The sequence below is a fragment of the Prionailurus viverrinus genome, unplaced genomic scaffold, assembly GCF_022837055.1.
Source record: "Prionailurus viverrinus isolate Anna unplaced genomic scaffold, UM_Priviv_1.0 scaffold_53, whole genome shotgun sequence".
Lineage (NCBI taxonomy): Eukaryota > Metazoa > Chordata > Mammalia > Carnivora > Felidae > Prionailurus > Prionailurus viverrinus.
The window spans coordinates 795,737-810,997 of record NW_025927616.1 but is presented as its reverse complement, the minus strand read 5'-3'; the positions used below and the strand labels follow the sequence as shown (position 1 = coordinate 810,997).

The 15,261-nt window shown below is 47.2% G+C and overlaps 1 protein-coding gene across 7 annotated transcripts in view; it reads left to right on the top strand.

The window, feature by feature from the left end:
- NVL (nuclear VCP like) overlaps nucleotides 1-15,261 on the top strand; it is an 89,334-nt gene that overhangs the window by 31,433 nt on the left and 42,640 nt on the right. For all 7 annotated transcript variants that reach the window (XM_047848145.1, XM_047848142.1, XM_047848141.1 and 4 more), the window contains 5 exons: nucleotides 162-380; nucleotides 1,133-1,237; nucleotides 5,419-5,481; nucleotides 10,982-11,101; nucleotides 14,898-14,997. In XM_047848145.1, coding sequence (XP_047704101.1) covers nucleotides 162-380; nucleotides 1,133-1,237; nucleotides 5,419-5,481; nucleotides 10,982-11,101; nucleotides 14,898-14,997 — 607 coding nt within the window. The remainder of the gene's footprint in view (nucleotides 1-161; nucleotides 381-1,132; nucleotides 1,238-5,418; nucleotides 5,482-10,981; nucleotides 11,102-14,897; nucleotides 14,998-15,261) is intronic.

The window sequence follows — 15,261 nt, the reverse complement described above, 5'->3', positions numbered from 1 at the left end:
AGTAAAAGAAATAGCTTCTGTCAGTGGAGAAAATTGTGAAAATCCACAGTAGTTCATTATAGCTTAAAGAAATATTGCAGTAATAATTTTTAAAAGCACAAAAATAAGTTTTCCAACAAATATGCAGTTTTTCACTTTTCCCTTCGATCGCTCCCTTTAAGGATGAATTGCAAAGGCTGCTGGCGTTGCTGCGAAACCAGGACCCCCTCTCAGAGGAGCGGCTGCAAGGGCTGCGCATTGAACTGAATGACTTCATTGTTGCTCTGTCCTCCGTCCAGCCCTCGGCCAAAAGGGAGGGCTTTGTCACTGTCCCCAATGTGACTTGGGCAGACATCGGTGCCCTGGAAGATGTCAGAGAGGAGCTCACCATGGCCATCCTGGTAGGTGTGTCCGCCGTGGAACGGCGCTGGCCCGTGTGACAGGTGCAGGTGGGCTGGACTGTACGTTTTCTCTCATGTGTTCTCCTGTACTATCGTTCAGCCTCCAGCAACCTGTTTTGTTCTTTCGAAGTCTGTTTTAGGCTCATTCTGTGGTTGTGCTTGGATTCTGTGGCAGTGAATTAAAAAAAAAAAGTTGGGTTTTAACCAAGAGCCGACCATTTGAGAGATATTCTCTTAACTCGCTCCCACTCCTGTGGGTCAGAGAAGTTTCATAAAAGTCTGGATCGATTTTCGTTCACTCTTACTTTTCCACTTTACTGATCTTTAATGAGGAACGATCTACGTAGAGGTGTGTAGCTGCTGGGAGAGGAGCAGGTGCAGGGGCTGGGCGTGCCTGGCTCCTGACCACGGACAGCACGGCCTCTCCTCCGTCTCTAGGACACCTTCTGAAAGCTTCGTAGCCTGGAAGTTTGGGTAGTTTTTTTAAAAACCTTGATTTTAAGATGCTGAAGGTATTGTGTCTTTATGTTTGAAGTGCTTTCAGAACTTACGTTTAGGTGTGATTTCCTCATGAGCAGGGACTTGATTTATCACCACGTACCCCGTGCTTGGCGCGGAGGTAAGCGCCCTGCCGGCACTGTGCTTACCTCTGGACCCCATGGTCACGGTGGCAGCTTGCATCTGGAGAGAACGTGGACGCGCAGCGTGAATGGACATCCGTAATGGATCGACTCTGGCGTTGTTTTTTACAGGCACCGGTACGTAACCCCGATCAGTTCAGAGCCCTCGGATTGGTGACCCCAGCTGGAGTCCTCCTGGCGGGCCCGCCCGGCTGCGGGAAAACGCTGCTGGCCAAGGTGCGCTGAGTGCAGCTGCGGGTTTTCTCCCCTGCTGTCTCGTCGGGTCCTGGGAATTTAGCCTACGTGTTAGAGTGGGCTAGTTTTACATAATTTCTCTCACAAGGTCATTTTAGTAAGACTGACAGTTTTCAGGAATGTGTCCCGCTTTTATTTTAATTACAGAAGGTACATCATTGGACATTTGTGAAGTGAAAAAATTTTTTAATTTTTATTTAATGTTTATTTATGAGAGAGAGAGAGAGAGAGAGAGAGAGAGAGTGCAAACAGGGGAGGGGCAGAGAGGGAGGGAGACACAGAATCCCAGGCAGGATCCAGGCTCTGAGCTATCGGCACAGACCTGACTCGGGGCTTAAACCCACAAACCGCGAGATCATGACCTGAGCCGAAGTCAGACACTTAACCGACTGAACCACCCAGACACCCCCATGAAAGAAAAAGTTTTTTACATGAGCCATGGCTCCATCAATTTTAATATAGCAAGTGTCATATTCCCTGTAACTGTGGCTTTTTAACGAGTACTATCGCATAGTTGTAGTAGCTGACCTTGTTTCCTGCTTTGCTGTAGTTATTTATAACCTAAGTGTTTTCTTCGCTGTTCCCTACAATTGTTATTTTAAAAAATTGTTTTTTTGGGTCACCTGGGTGGCTCAGTTGGTTGAGTGTCTGACTCTTGGGTTTAGCTCAGGTCATGATCTCACAGCTTTGTGAGATCGAGCCCCACATCAGGCTCTGCACTGTCAATGCAGAGCCTGCTTGGGATTCTGTCTCTCCCTGTCTCTGCTTCTCCCCTTCCTGGGTTGTCTCTCAAAATACATAAACTTTAAAAGAAAGAAAGTGAAAGCCAACAAGTATAGTCTTTAAAGCCCACTGGTAATTTTTAAAATGCCACTTAAGAAGCGTAAGAAACCATTTTTGCCTCCCAGACCGTCAAAGGTTAAAAGCAATGTTAATGGCTGTCACTCCTTCAGTGTGTGCAGGATAGACACTCAGGAGACAGGGTAGAATCCACACAGACGGTCTAGAAGGCACTTTGGTAAGGAAGCAGATGTGATCTGGTAATGGGTCATTTTGATCAAGTGGAACAGGTCGAAAGCTTTAAAAACATCCCTTTTATTGAAAAATTACTTAGAAGTGCATTCTAATAAAATGACTGGTCGAGGTACAAAAATTTAAGTACAGGACTATTCAATGTAGTGTTTCAGTGGGGGTCATTTCCGTAAAGTATAGAATACCTTTACGATAGAATTCTACACAGACATTGAAAATACAGACGTGTGCATATATTGGTATGGGAAGATGTTTAATATTGCTGTGTGAGAAAAGCACTTTTAAAAAGCTCGTATTTGTCAGAATTCGTGTAAAAGTTATGGTACACGTTATCTTGACATCCGCGTCACAGAAGAACATCGAGAAGGGCTGACAACAAAATGAAGCAGTGGCTCGTAGTAGGTGGAGGAGAGAGGATTGTAAATAATGTGTCTCCCTTTTGCTTCAACAATTTTCTAAAAGTTTGTTTTGAGAGAGAGCGTGAATGGGGGAGGGGCAGAAAGAGAGGGGGGGAGAGAGAGAGAATCCCAAGCAGGCTCCATGCCACCAATGCTGATCCCGTCATGGGGCTCGATCCCACGAATTGTGAGATCACGACCTGAGCCGAAATCAAGAGTCAGCGCTCAACCGACTGAGCCCCCCAGGCGCCCCGTGTTAGCTGTCGTTTTTAATGTCTGTATGATGTTCCACCTATAACTTACTTAGCCTTTGTCAACTTTTTAAACTATTTGAATTACTCTTAAATTAGGAAATTAAAAGTAAGGACTTTTTAGGAAGTACTACAGCAGCCAAATAATTTGTGAGTGCTCCGTAAATAATCAGATACCCACAGTGCCATTTGCTCACGTATGTATTCATGTGCACGTGTGTAATACATACATGAAGTTTTCCTGACTTATTTGTACTGATATTACTGAGTTTCCTTGCTTAACACTTCCAGTACTCTTGCGAGGCATTGCTGTGAGGGGGTGGGAACACCGGCAGAGGTGGTTCTCTGTTTTCTTGACAGCAGTTTGGGAAGAATGTAGCCCGAAAGAAGGTCCTGCACGTGAACATGTCAGTTCACCAGGTGGACGCAGTTCCCTGGCCCGGGTGCCTTGTATCGTTTGTTTTTTAATGAGTTACATTTGCCTTTGAGTAGCCCTGCTCCTGGCAGAAAGGAGGCGGGTTATTTGAAATCCATGGATATTGTTAGATCCCAGAGCAGATTATCCTCCTGTCCCTGCTCCTGCCTCCCCTCACTGTCAGCAATTTGGCACCTGTCTGTGCAGTCAGCTTTCTGGCACCTCGCTCGTCCGGAGCAGGGAGTCTTACCCGGGACTCCACCGGTGGGCCTCAAGCCCACTGGATGCGCGCGGTGTTTTTTCCAGGGAGAGGGCTCACCACTTTCTTCAGATGCTCCAAGAGGTTCATGCCTGGAAGAATAGAATAGTAGAAATAGCAGAAAATGCCCTCGAATGGCAGAAGCGAGATGTTACCTTGGGAAAGTTGTGGATCCGCGTGCTGGACAGAACCTGGTTAGAAGATGAGGGTTTGGGCTGGTCTTCCTGCTTTGGTTCACTCCCCATCGCAGTGAGTTTCCTATGCGCGAGGACATAGGACGTCCGTGAGCAGCAGAAAGTGCAGGTGTGTGATTCCCGGAGCCAGCACGCTGTGGGTTGGTGACTAATAAACGTCATCTGTCACCTGGGACGTTGGTGCGGACGCAGGCAGCTGCTGACGCCGCAGGTGAGGCTCATGGTGACGTCCGGGAAGAAAACGTACGGTAGGGTCACCGTGTCCCACGTAGGAGACGGTGAAGATCTCCGGCAATTTCAGGAAATGCCGGCGGGCACGGTGGGTTAAATCTCACTTACGTGACACGTGGAAGCCTGGAAGCTGATGCGGAGGAGTCAGACTTGAGTCGATGTGCCCTGACTCTCCGTCACGCGCGGTGTCGGGTGGCCAGAGGAGGAAGCTGAGCGGTGCGGGCAGCCCACATGCGTCCCTCTGCCAGCGGTGGCCGCGGGGCTTGGCGCCAGCCGCGTAGCGGCCTTGACCGCCTGTTTGGCCCTGAAGCGGGGAGGGACCCCGAGAAAGCCAGTGGGCGGACTGAGGGGAACCGCCGTGTCCCAGACTACAGGCTGGTGAGCTGTGGTAAATATTTCAAGTTGTACTCAAGGATGAAGGCGAGTCCTAGGGAGACGATGTGATTGGCGTTCTTACAAGGGGACTCTGGTGAGTGGTAGAGGAAAGTGAGAGTGGAAGGGGACCGGCGAGGGTCGTCTCGTCCAGTCTCGGTTTGGTTTCTTTGCACACCCAGGTGGTCTGCGTGAGGGGTGGGTGGCGGAGGAGCAGAAAGCGTGGGACGCGGACATTTTGGCCTCAGGCTGACGGGACTTGGAGACGGATTGGATGATGTGACAAGGGTCAAGGGGGCCACCAGGGTCTGGGGCTAAAAGCTGTCGGAGTTGGGGATGTGGGGTGTGGAGGGAGCTGGGACAGATCCAGGCGTCCTGCTTTGGAAATGACGGATTTGAGACATCAGGTCCGGAAGGAGATGCCGAGCTTCCTGTCGGGTGTGGCTCTGGAGCTCCGAGGCCAGGCTCCGGGGAGAGAAGGGACTCTGTTCCCTGATCCTTGGTGACTTATTCACATTTCTTCTCGGCACTCAGGTGACCTCTCTCGGGTTCTTTTACACGTACGATCGTGTTGGCTTTGAGCCGTGCAGTTTAATCGTTACTGAAAGTAATCTGTAAGCGCTGACCCGTGGCCAAGACTAATACTGAGGTTTTTGACTTTTGGTTTATGAGTGAACGATTGCTTTCATTGGGCAAGGCACGCTTTGCTGCACAGACTGGGATTTCACTGGAACTGCAAGCCGGGCTACAGACGTGTGTGTGTAAGCGTGTTTGTGTGAGCAACACCTTCACACAGATGGTCCACATCACCCTGTCTGGTTTCTCGTCTGAGTGATTCTTAGAAAGTTGTAGATGTTTCTTTGATTTTTTTTTTAACCCATTTCTCCTTTTCCTTTTCATCTCCTTCCTCTGATGAGAGACACAGTATAAACTGCAAAAAGTCCTGTGTTGTCACAAATTACTGTTTACTGTAAATTTTTCTGATTTGTATCTTGGTTTTTTTCTCACTAGGCGGTTGCAAATGAGTCCGGACTGAACTTTATATCTGTCAAGGGCCCCGAATTGCTAAATATGGTAAGTTGTGGCGTTAGCCTTGGTCGTAGATGAGAAGTAACGGCTGCTCCAGTTACGAGCAGAGCGTCCCTGCGTCCTGGAAACACGGGACGTTTTGGTGAAGTCTCCGGCGCAGGAGTGAAGACATTGCTTTGCTCTGTTGTACGAAGTGTGATAAGTGCTCTCTTAACTAAGTCTCTTCAGCTCTGAGCCTCTATTTTCCCTCCTACAAAATGGAAATAATCAAAAAGTTGACATTTTAGGGGCTCCTGGATGGCTCATTCAGTCAAGCATCTGACTTCGGCTCAGGTTATGATCTCACGGTTTGTGGGTTTGAGCCCCGAGTCAGGCTCTGTGCTGACAGTGTGGAGCCTGCTTCTCTCTCTGCCCTGCCCTGCCTGCCCGCCCCCCAACCCCCCAAATAAACTTTTTTTAAAAGTTGGCATTTTATTTTACTTTTAAAAATTATTTAAAGATCATTTATTTATTTTGAGAGAGAGCGCAGGGAGGGGCAGAGAGAGAATCCTGACAGGATTCGCACTATCACAGTGTGGGCCTTGAACTCATGAACCACAAGATCATGACCTGAGCCAAAATCGAGTCAGTTGATTAACTGACTCAGCCACCCAGGTGACATTTTAAAGTGTGTACTCTGAAAAATAAAATAAATAAATAAAGCGTATACTCTGTGCCGTGTATTCGTCAAGCACTCTACATATACAGCCGACCCTTGAACAACGCGGGCTTGAGCTGCGCAGGCCCACCTATGTACGGAGACTTCTCAATAAGTACGGTCCTGTAAGTGTATTTTCCTTATGATTTTCCTACTGATATTTCCTTCTCTTTAGCTGACCTGATGGTAAGAATTCACAGTTTGATACATAGAACACACAGCCGACAAAAGTCAGTTGACTTCATGTTGTAAGGCTTCCCAAAGGTCAACAGCAGGCTATCACAAGTTGAGTTTTAGGGGAGTAAAAAGTTACACGTGGATCTTCAACAGCAGGGTGGGTGGTCAGCCCCCAACCCCTGCCTTGTTCACGGTGCCAGTCCTGTGAGATGCGGGTTATTGTTTCCTCTGATTCCTGATTTGCAAATGAGGAAACTCAAGTCTGGAGGTGTCACACACCTTGGCCAAAGTCCAGTGGCCCTGGGGGAGGAGAGCTGAGGTTGGAGCCTGGGCTACGTGACTCCCAGCGTGCTTGCCTCATCCTGATGTCCGGTAGCTCACATGACTTGTCTCAAAAAGTAAGAGTACTCTGGGGGGAGATGCTACAATACTATACAGCAACTCCTCTCTGCGTTCAGTTTATATGATATCTCAGATTTTAGAGATTTTGAATATTGTATTAACCCTTCGTCCTTATGAGAAGTAAAAACACCGTTCCGTTCTGTAATGCGTTCAGACAAAGAAGTAAAAGTGGTATCGTTCGGGGGCTCCTGGCTGATTCAGTCAGTAGAAAATGTGACTCATCTCAAGGTTGTGAGTTCGAGCCCCACGTTGAGTGCGGAACATACTTAAAAAAAAAAAAAAGTATTGTTTGTTTCAAAAGGCTTTTTAAATGTTTCCCCCTTACCAGTTTGTATGTGTTCCTATCGTATGTGTTACTTTCCTCCTAAAATAAGGGTTTGTACTTAAGCATTTCCTGCGGGCTTTCTATGTACGTCTTTACTTTCCTTGTGCTTCTTTTGCCTTCCTGGCAGAGGAGGTGTTAGAAAGGAACCTTGAAGGGAGAGGATTGTTGCGGGTGGAAGCCGGGAAGGACAGTTCTGCCTGACAGTGAGGGGCTGTCATCCCCAGCCAGAGCTGGGTGTTGTCTCCGGAATACCAGAGCCGACAGAGGCTGTAAGCAAGGGCATAACCTTGCTTCACATGCTGAGGATCTGTTCCAGGCACGTGAGAAATTAGGAAGAGTAACGTATCTATCACCCAGCAAAGCCCCTGGATCTTCCCTAACCACGTCCCCTGTTCTCTCTCCCACAGAATTTACCATAATCCTGAATTTGGTCTTTGTTCTGTGTACTTTCTGCTTTTACTACATATGTATATTTATCCCTAAATGACATGTAGTATTACTGTCCGTGTTTCAAAAATGTTTAATGAGGCAGTTGGAAATTTGAACACTCACTGGATACTCGATGTTAAGACAGTAATTTTTAAGGGACCGGTGGAGCAGGGGACGGGAGCACACTTACCCGGAGGAGCACAGACTAACTTGTGGAAGTATGTGGTCACAAGACCTCGAGCAGTCTGGACACCAGCAGGGTGTCTGAGAACCGACTCAGTTCAGCTCAGTTCTGATGCTACCAGGACACGACATCCGATTCCACAGGCTGAGGACTCGGTCCTACAGGAGTGTCCCCCACCCCCCATGGCAGACACCAGTCACAGGCCCCAGGCTGTCACCTGTGCTTCTGACACACCGACTACAGATTAGAGGCTCCAACCGGACTCCTCCTCAGTTTTGATTAATTTGCCAGAGCCGCTGGCAGAACTCCCAGAAACACTTGTGTTTACCAGGTTGTTGAAGGACATGATAAAGAAGAAGAATCAAGAGCAAAATGAAGAGGTACATAGGGCACAGTCCCAACCTGGAGTCTCATGGGCCTTGGGGCCTGGCTCCATGGTTCCCCAGGTCTGGAAGGACCAAAAACTGCCCTTGAGTTTCTGTGGAGCCATGATTGGCTGAGTCATTGACCTTTGTCTATTCAGTCTCCGGCCCCCTCCCCTGCCTGGAGGTGTGGGGGGGGGGGGGGGGAGACACTGAAAGTTCCACCCTGTAACCAGGGGGTTGGCCCTCCTGGCAGCCAGCCCCGCCCTCTAGTGGAGTCCATATTAACAAGACCTCCACTCGCTTTTGTGGCTCTGACAGTTTTCAGAAACTTTTGGGGAAAACCAGATATGTCTGAGAAGTACATTTAGTCATCTGAGTGATCAAATGTATGTTTCTTGTAAATCATTAGATCGCAGTAATACTTATCTCTGTTGATGTGTTTACCTCTAGTTCATCAGTTTTCCGTGTGGCATTCCGCTGAACGAACAGAACCACACTTCTAAAAAAAATCAGTTTCTTTCTTTCTTGATGCTCAGATCGAACATTACATACATACATCCTTACTTTCATCAGTGAGCTATTTCCCCCGAGGGTATGTTCTCCGAAGGAGAATTGCTGTATCTTCACTCCTGAAAGAGAAAGTTTTGCCAGCTTTTCCCCAAGACGGTTGTTGCTGTTACGCCTCCACCAGCGGTGAGTGGGGGTTCCCGCTGTCCCACATCCGCACCATTCCTGCCAATCCGAGGACTGAGCCTTGTTCTCATTCTGTTCTGACTTGTTTCCTAGGGAAAGGTGGGGAGGAGGTCTGTGGCAGAGTCTGGAATGACTGGGAGAGATGAGGTGATCTGATGAGGAAGATAAACTTCTTGGGATTAGATAATGAGTTTGCTGTAGGGCGATTCAGAATCAAGGAGTCCAGAGACTTCCAGCAGACACAGGGATGTGAGCCCGGAGTTCAGGAGATTCGGGGTGGCACTGGAAACCCTGGGGACAAGCAGTGGGGTCCCTGACCCCAGTAAAACACTGCTGGGGATGGGGAAGGAGGAGACTGGTCTTGTAAGGGTGGAGGACGCCCAAGACTTTCTGAGCCTGAACATCCAGGAGGCTGTTTCTTCAATCTTGTCAGTAACCACAGCGTACGAGAAACCGAAAGTAGGGCTTTGGGTTTGGCAATTAGAAGGTCATTGGTGACTTCAGGGAGGGTGTTTTCAATAAGGGTGTTTGCAAAAGCCAGGTTATCACGGTTGAAAACTGAAAGGCAAATAAGAAGTTAGAAATGATAGCTATAGGATCCTTATTTGAAATATTTCATAAAGGCCAAGATAGTGGGATTTTCTTCTGTTTGCTTATTTTTAATCACTGTCACCTTTGTTAAGATTGATTTTTAATCTGTCCTTTTGAAATTGTAGGTTTATCTTCCCCTAAATTAAGTTTCCCTTTGGCCATTTGGTTTGCTCTAGCCACAGTGCATTTGCCAGCTGTGTTGATCGTTTCCGTCGACCCCTGTCTGATACTTGACCTCTCCCAGCTCACTGTTACTTTTTCTTTTAAAATATCTACTATTTTGGTCCAGCATTTCAAATGTAATTTTTGCTGACATGGATTCTTTAGGAAATTGAGCCAGTCTACTGTATTTATATACCACACAAGATGTTATGATCAAGGCCACAACTTCTGCTTCCCAAGGACTATCTAGACCAGCCGGGAGTCTCTAGCAGGAGACTCTGTGAGGGCAGAGTGGGGAGAGCAATAGGAAGAAAGTTGGGGACCTTCTCGAATACCAGGAGAAGTGGAGGCAGGTTGGAAGACAGATCAAGTAAGGGAAGCACCTTGAGCAAAAGTACCAAGAAAAGACAGGACAGATGAGAAGACAGAAAACCCTCCCGTCACTGTCGTCCATGGCGTGTGCTTTCTGCCTGCATTACTTATCACGGCCACGTGGTCACGAGAGCGTAACAAACACCGGCGGTGGGGTCGGCACTGGAAACAGTTTGCAGACTCTGTCCTATTTAGCAATTTTATTAGGAGAAAAACATGCTTGGTTCACTAGTTTGAAATTTTACGAGAACAGTCTCTTAGGCCTCATGACCAGTGAGACCATATTCTTACATGTAGCTCTCTGCATTAACTTGTCCTAATGTTATAGGACGTTATGAATTACTGTGTTTCTTGACTGATCTTACTGTTTTATGTTTTGACTTAGATTTTACGGTATGGTATGTCCAGTGAAACCTGTTGAAGGCCTCACTGGCTCACTTCGCCTTCTCTGATGCCAAGTGACAAAGTAGATCTTTCTACTTGACCCACATGGAAATGATGGTCGAGCAGGAAATGGCAGTAAAGTAATGTTGGATTAATGAAAATTACTGCTGGGTGTTTTATATGCATACAGCGTAAGAGATCAGTTCTTTTTTTTTTTTTTAATGTTTATTGATTTATTTTGAAAGAGAGAGAGCAAGCAGGGGAGGGGAAGAGAGAGAGAGAGAGAGAGAGAGAGAGAGAGAGAGAGAGAGAGAATCCCAAGCAGACTCCGTGCTGTCAGCACAGAGCCTGACGTGGATCTCGATCTCACAGACCTTGAGATCATGACCTGAGCCGAGATCAACAGTTGGTCACTCAAACCTCCTGGGCCACCCAGGTGCCCCTCAGGAGATTAGTTCCAAAATCACAGTGTAGAATTATGGGATTGTGTCTGACCTAGAGAAGACCTTACATTTACTTTGTCTTTGTTTTACAAACGAGGTAATCTATAGGCTTCAATAATAGCTGATTTTATTAAGTTGAACCATATACACTTGGCTGTGTTTCTGCATCAAAAATGGTTATATATCAGCAGTTCCATGCGGATCAGCCTAGTACTTTGTGGACTCTGATATTTAAATGTCTTTTAAAACTAGTTTTACTGTAATTTGGCCCAAAGCCCCAAAGTTGAACAGTCTCTGCATTTTATTTCTGTGTGTGTTCAGTACGTTGGTGAGAGTGAGCGTGCAGTACGACAGGTGTTCCAGCGAGCCAAGAACTCCGCGCCCTGTGTCATATTCTTCGACGAAGTGGACGCCCTGTGCCCTCGAAGGTCAGACCGAGAGGTAGGCGTATGCACCATGAGCCTTTTGTAAGTTCTTATGAAGTCATTTCCTGAGAACACTGAGGTTCTTTAAGTGAAGAAACCTGGTAATTTGGAGTGAGGGCCTAGGCGTAACAGTTGTGTTGTTATCAGCCCTCGTATCCGTTTGTCTGTGTCATTTTGGTGGCACACTTGTGACTCACAGGGGTGAGCAGCTGGGGGTTGCAGTGATGGTGGCTGTGAATAGCCCGCCTCGTAATCTTGATCCTCATCAGGCGAATGGGCTCTTGAGGCCCAAGAAAATGTGCCTCGCGGTTCCACGCACCCAGAATGGGGTCAGGCGGTGTGCTTTCTGACGCTGTACCGTTCGTGCCTGGGGAGGACGGGAAATGGGCCTGCACTGCATTCCGCCTGCACGAGTCTGCAGCGTCGCTGGTCACGGGAATGTCAGCACAGCCGGGGCCTGGAAGCAGTCGTTATCAGAAGGACCTTGTCCCAGAGTCCACTGGTGTAAAGAGCACATGGCCTTCTGGAAACCAGTATGAAGACTGTCTAGTGGGTACATTTGTGACACGATGACTAAGGCAGTGATTATGTTTCTCTTGTGATTCATCTTCGGATAGTTATCTTGTGTGTGCCCTTAGGCTGTAAAACATTTATTAAATTCATTTCACTTAGAATCTCCAGAAACATTCCAAAGTCTCAAGAACAAAACTTGACTAATGTGAGTGTGATTCATGTCGCAGTGATTCTGTTTCCTCATCCAGTAGTCATCAGTAGCATCCCAGAAAGTCCTTCTGGTCTTATCTCTGGGGGTGAGGTCAGTGGCCACGCAGAGGTCCTTCTCAGGTCACCCCGCCGGCTGGCAGATCCTGGAATCTGGTGGGGGATCCAGAGCAAAGCGCTGCCCTTTCTGTCCGGCTGGTCAAGGCATGTTGTGCTCTGGAGTTGACTCCTATTTATCTCCTTGTCTTTGGTTCTGAATAAACCCTTCATTTGTCAACAGCCCCTATGTTGGTTTGCAGCCGCCTGTTAACGGCTGGTGATTTTGACTTTGGAGAGGTGCAGTGAGTGGGTTGCGGCTGGTCAGCCATTGCCACAGAGGGGTCTGTGGCCGCACGAACCGTGCTCTGACGTCTGGGTTCTCGCTCGTTCTTGGATGTTTACTAACACGTGTTTCCATTTTCCAGTACCTGTGTTCTTGTCTTTGGACGTTTTCACCCGAAGGGGATTCTGAAGGAGAGAAATAGGGAGAAAAATGGGAATACATATATCTTTTTTTAGCGCGTGAGTTATGCACGGACACACGCTTGTGACAGAACTCAAATTAAGTTCTACACGTGTTAGTAGATCAAGAGTCCTTCTTCCTATTTCCCTCTATTACTCTCCTTGGAGGTTATCGCTCAGTTTTGTATGTAGCATTTGTTACTCTACAACTTTCTCCATAAACTTAAAAACGTGTATGGTCATGCATGTGGTCATGCATCTTGATGATTTTCCCATGTGCTTAATGACTTAATTTTTAAACGATTGCATAAATATTCTACAGTCTGGAAACAGAAGGATTTCTTTAATAATTTTCTGTTTTAGACATTCACATTGTTTCTAATTGTTTTTCTTACAAACAGAACTGCAATAACACTCTAATCACATGCTTTTGTGCACATGTATGTGGACCTATACATACTGTGTTTTGGAGCTGACATTAAATCATCCTTCACAAACAAATACCGGATACGTATGCCTGCCAACAGTATTGTCAGCAATGGCTAATACCCATCTTTTAATCTTTCGTCAGTTTTATTGTCAAACGTGACATTAAATCTTCGTATTCACGTCCCTGATTATCAGTGAGGTTGATTGTCTTCAGTGAATTTGTATTTCATCTTCTAGAAATTACCTGATCAGATACTTTGATCCTTTTGCTATTAAAACTTCTTTTTTATTTATAGGAGCTTTTACGTGTGCTAGAAATTAATCCATTGTCTGATTGTGTGTGTTGGCACGTTTTTCCCAGTCGTCTCACTTACCTTTAATTTTTTTTATTACGTACAATGTTATAATTTTGTTATAGTAAAACCTGCCTTTCACATTCCTGTGCTGATTCTGAGGATTTTGTCTGGTTTAGGTGGGACCGTGTTTGGTTGGTGTCTGGGGCTGCTTTACTGTTCTGAGTCAGGATTGTCACTATGTGCATCTCCTGACATGTTAGCTTTGTGTCCTCAGGGAGTGGTGACATGCATCGTTTCTTTTCCGGAGAAATTGTTACCACCTCTGTGTTGAAGAAACGCAGTAATCCCACCGCGCCCCCCCCTCCCCCCCGCCACACACACACAGCACTACTTTTCTCATTTCTCCCATTGGGCATTTAAAACCTTTCTGTGTCAGAGTGAGTTCCCCTGTGTCCACCACCGCCCTGGACCTTTCCCTTGGGTATTGCCGTAGATCTGCTTGTGTGCCTCTGGGAAGAAGCCTCGTGTCCCAGTCCAAAGATCTGGAACATCTCACATCCCAGGGGCTCTCGGGAGGCTGAGTCTACATTTGCCCAGTAGGAAATCTGTTGCGACTCTGGATGTAGAGTTCTCTCTTGTCCAGCAAGAGACTGGGACACAGGATTGAAAATGCGAGAGAGGCTAATGTCCTGGAGGAGACGAGAGCCCCGAGTAAGGGTCCTGGCTCCGTTTTTGTTTGGATCAGAAGGCTTACAAGCGTGATGGACTGGCCGTGCACAAAGAGACAGTGGAGTCTTGAACATTAACTCATGGGCGTGGGGGAAAGGGGGTTTTGGAGAGATGCTGTGTTAGGGTTTGTGTCAATACAAAACAAAATCCTGGCTGTGTGGAAGGTTGTTTACAGCAGACAGGAGGCCCCACCTCTGTTTACCTAGACTGGCCTAGGGGACTGAAAGGAGAAAGAGGAGCATGCTACCTCAGGGTCAGCAAGGCACCTTTGTTTTGCTAATTAGCTCCGCTCTGGGCAACTTCACCCTGCTGTAGTCTTAGGTCCTGTTTACCTGTTTACCTATTTTGGTTCTTCCTTCCTGTGAAAGCAGCTTTCTGCTATTGTACTAAATTGGGGGGCATTTCCGCCCTGAATACCTAATCTTGTTTACTTCATCTTGGATGTTTTCATCTTCAGATTTCCTATTCCTATACCTTTGTCCTATACTGGGGGCCTTTGCCCTGTTTACCTAATCTCGTTTACCCAAACTTGGGTATGTTCACCCTGTGACTTTCTAATTCTTTATGCCTTATTAACCCATGGTGCAAGCTCAGGGAATTCCTAAACTTATTCCCCACAGCCATTAGATCTTTTCTTTTCTTTTTAAGTTTATTTATTTTGAGAGAGAATGCATGTGTGCTCGAGGAGGGGGGTGGAGAGGGAGGGAGAGAGAATCCCAAGCAACCTCCACGCTCTCAGCGCAGAGCCCAATGTAGGGCTCCATGACTTGAGCTGAAACCAACAGACGCTCAACTGACTGAGCCCCCCAGGTGCCCCGTAGCCATTGGATCTTTGAATAACTTGGAGGCACGAGATTTAGATCAGCCAGGCCTGCCCTTGTCTGGCTGTGAGGCCTGGACACGTGGCCTCTCCGAGCCTCAGCTTCCTCGTGGAACAGTGGATAACACGATTCCGGGGAATTCCTGCCCCTGCGTTGCACACTGCCGGGATGTAGCGACCACTCAGAAAATAATCGCCGTTACCTCTTGACAGAAGCTTTCTTGAAGTTAGCTAGTACGTTACTGTGTATGGAAAAGAATGACGATGTGGTTTTCTTTTTACTGAAAACTGACGGAGGTGTGTTCATTCCCTTTCAGACGGGGGCGAGCGTGCGCGTGGTGAACCAGCTGCTCACCGAGATGGACGGGCTGGAAGCGCGGCAGCAGGTTTTTATCATGGCGGCCACCAACCGGCCAGGTAGGGGGTGCTCCCCATGACCGTCAGCGCTCCACGACACCGGGATTTACATTCATGCCACTAGAGGAGGGTGAAGTTTAGGAAATCCCTTGTTGGCTCGTAAGTTGAAATAAAACCTTAGGAAGCTTTTATGCGAGTGATAGTAAAAAAGACTTTTATTGCTTAGATTTGGGGGATTTTTCTGTGTTGGTCCTCGGAAGGTTGTCTCGTTGGCAGAAAACCCAGTGTCCGCTTTTGACCACACAGATGTTATCAGAATTGGTG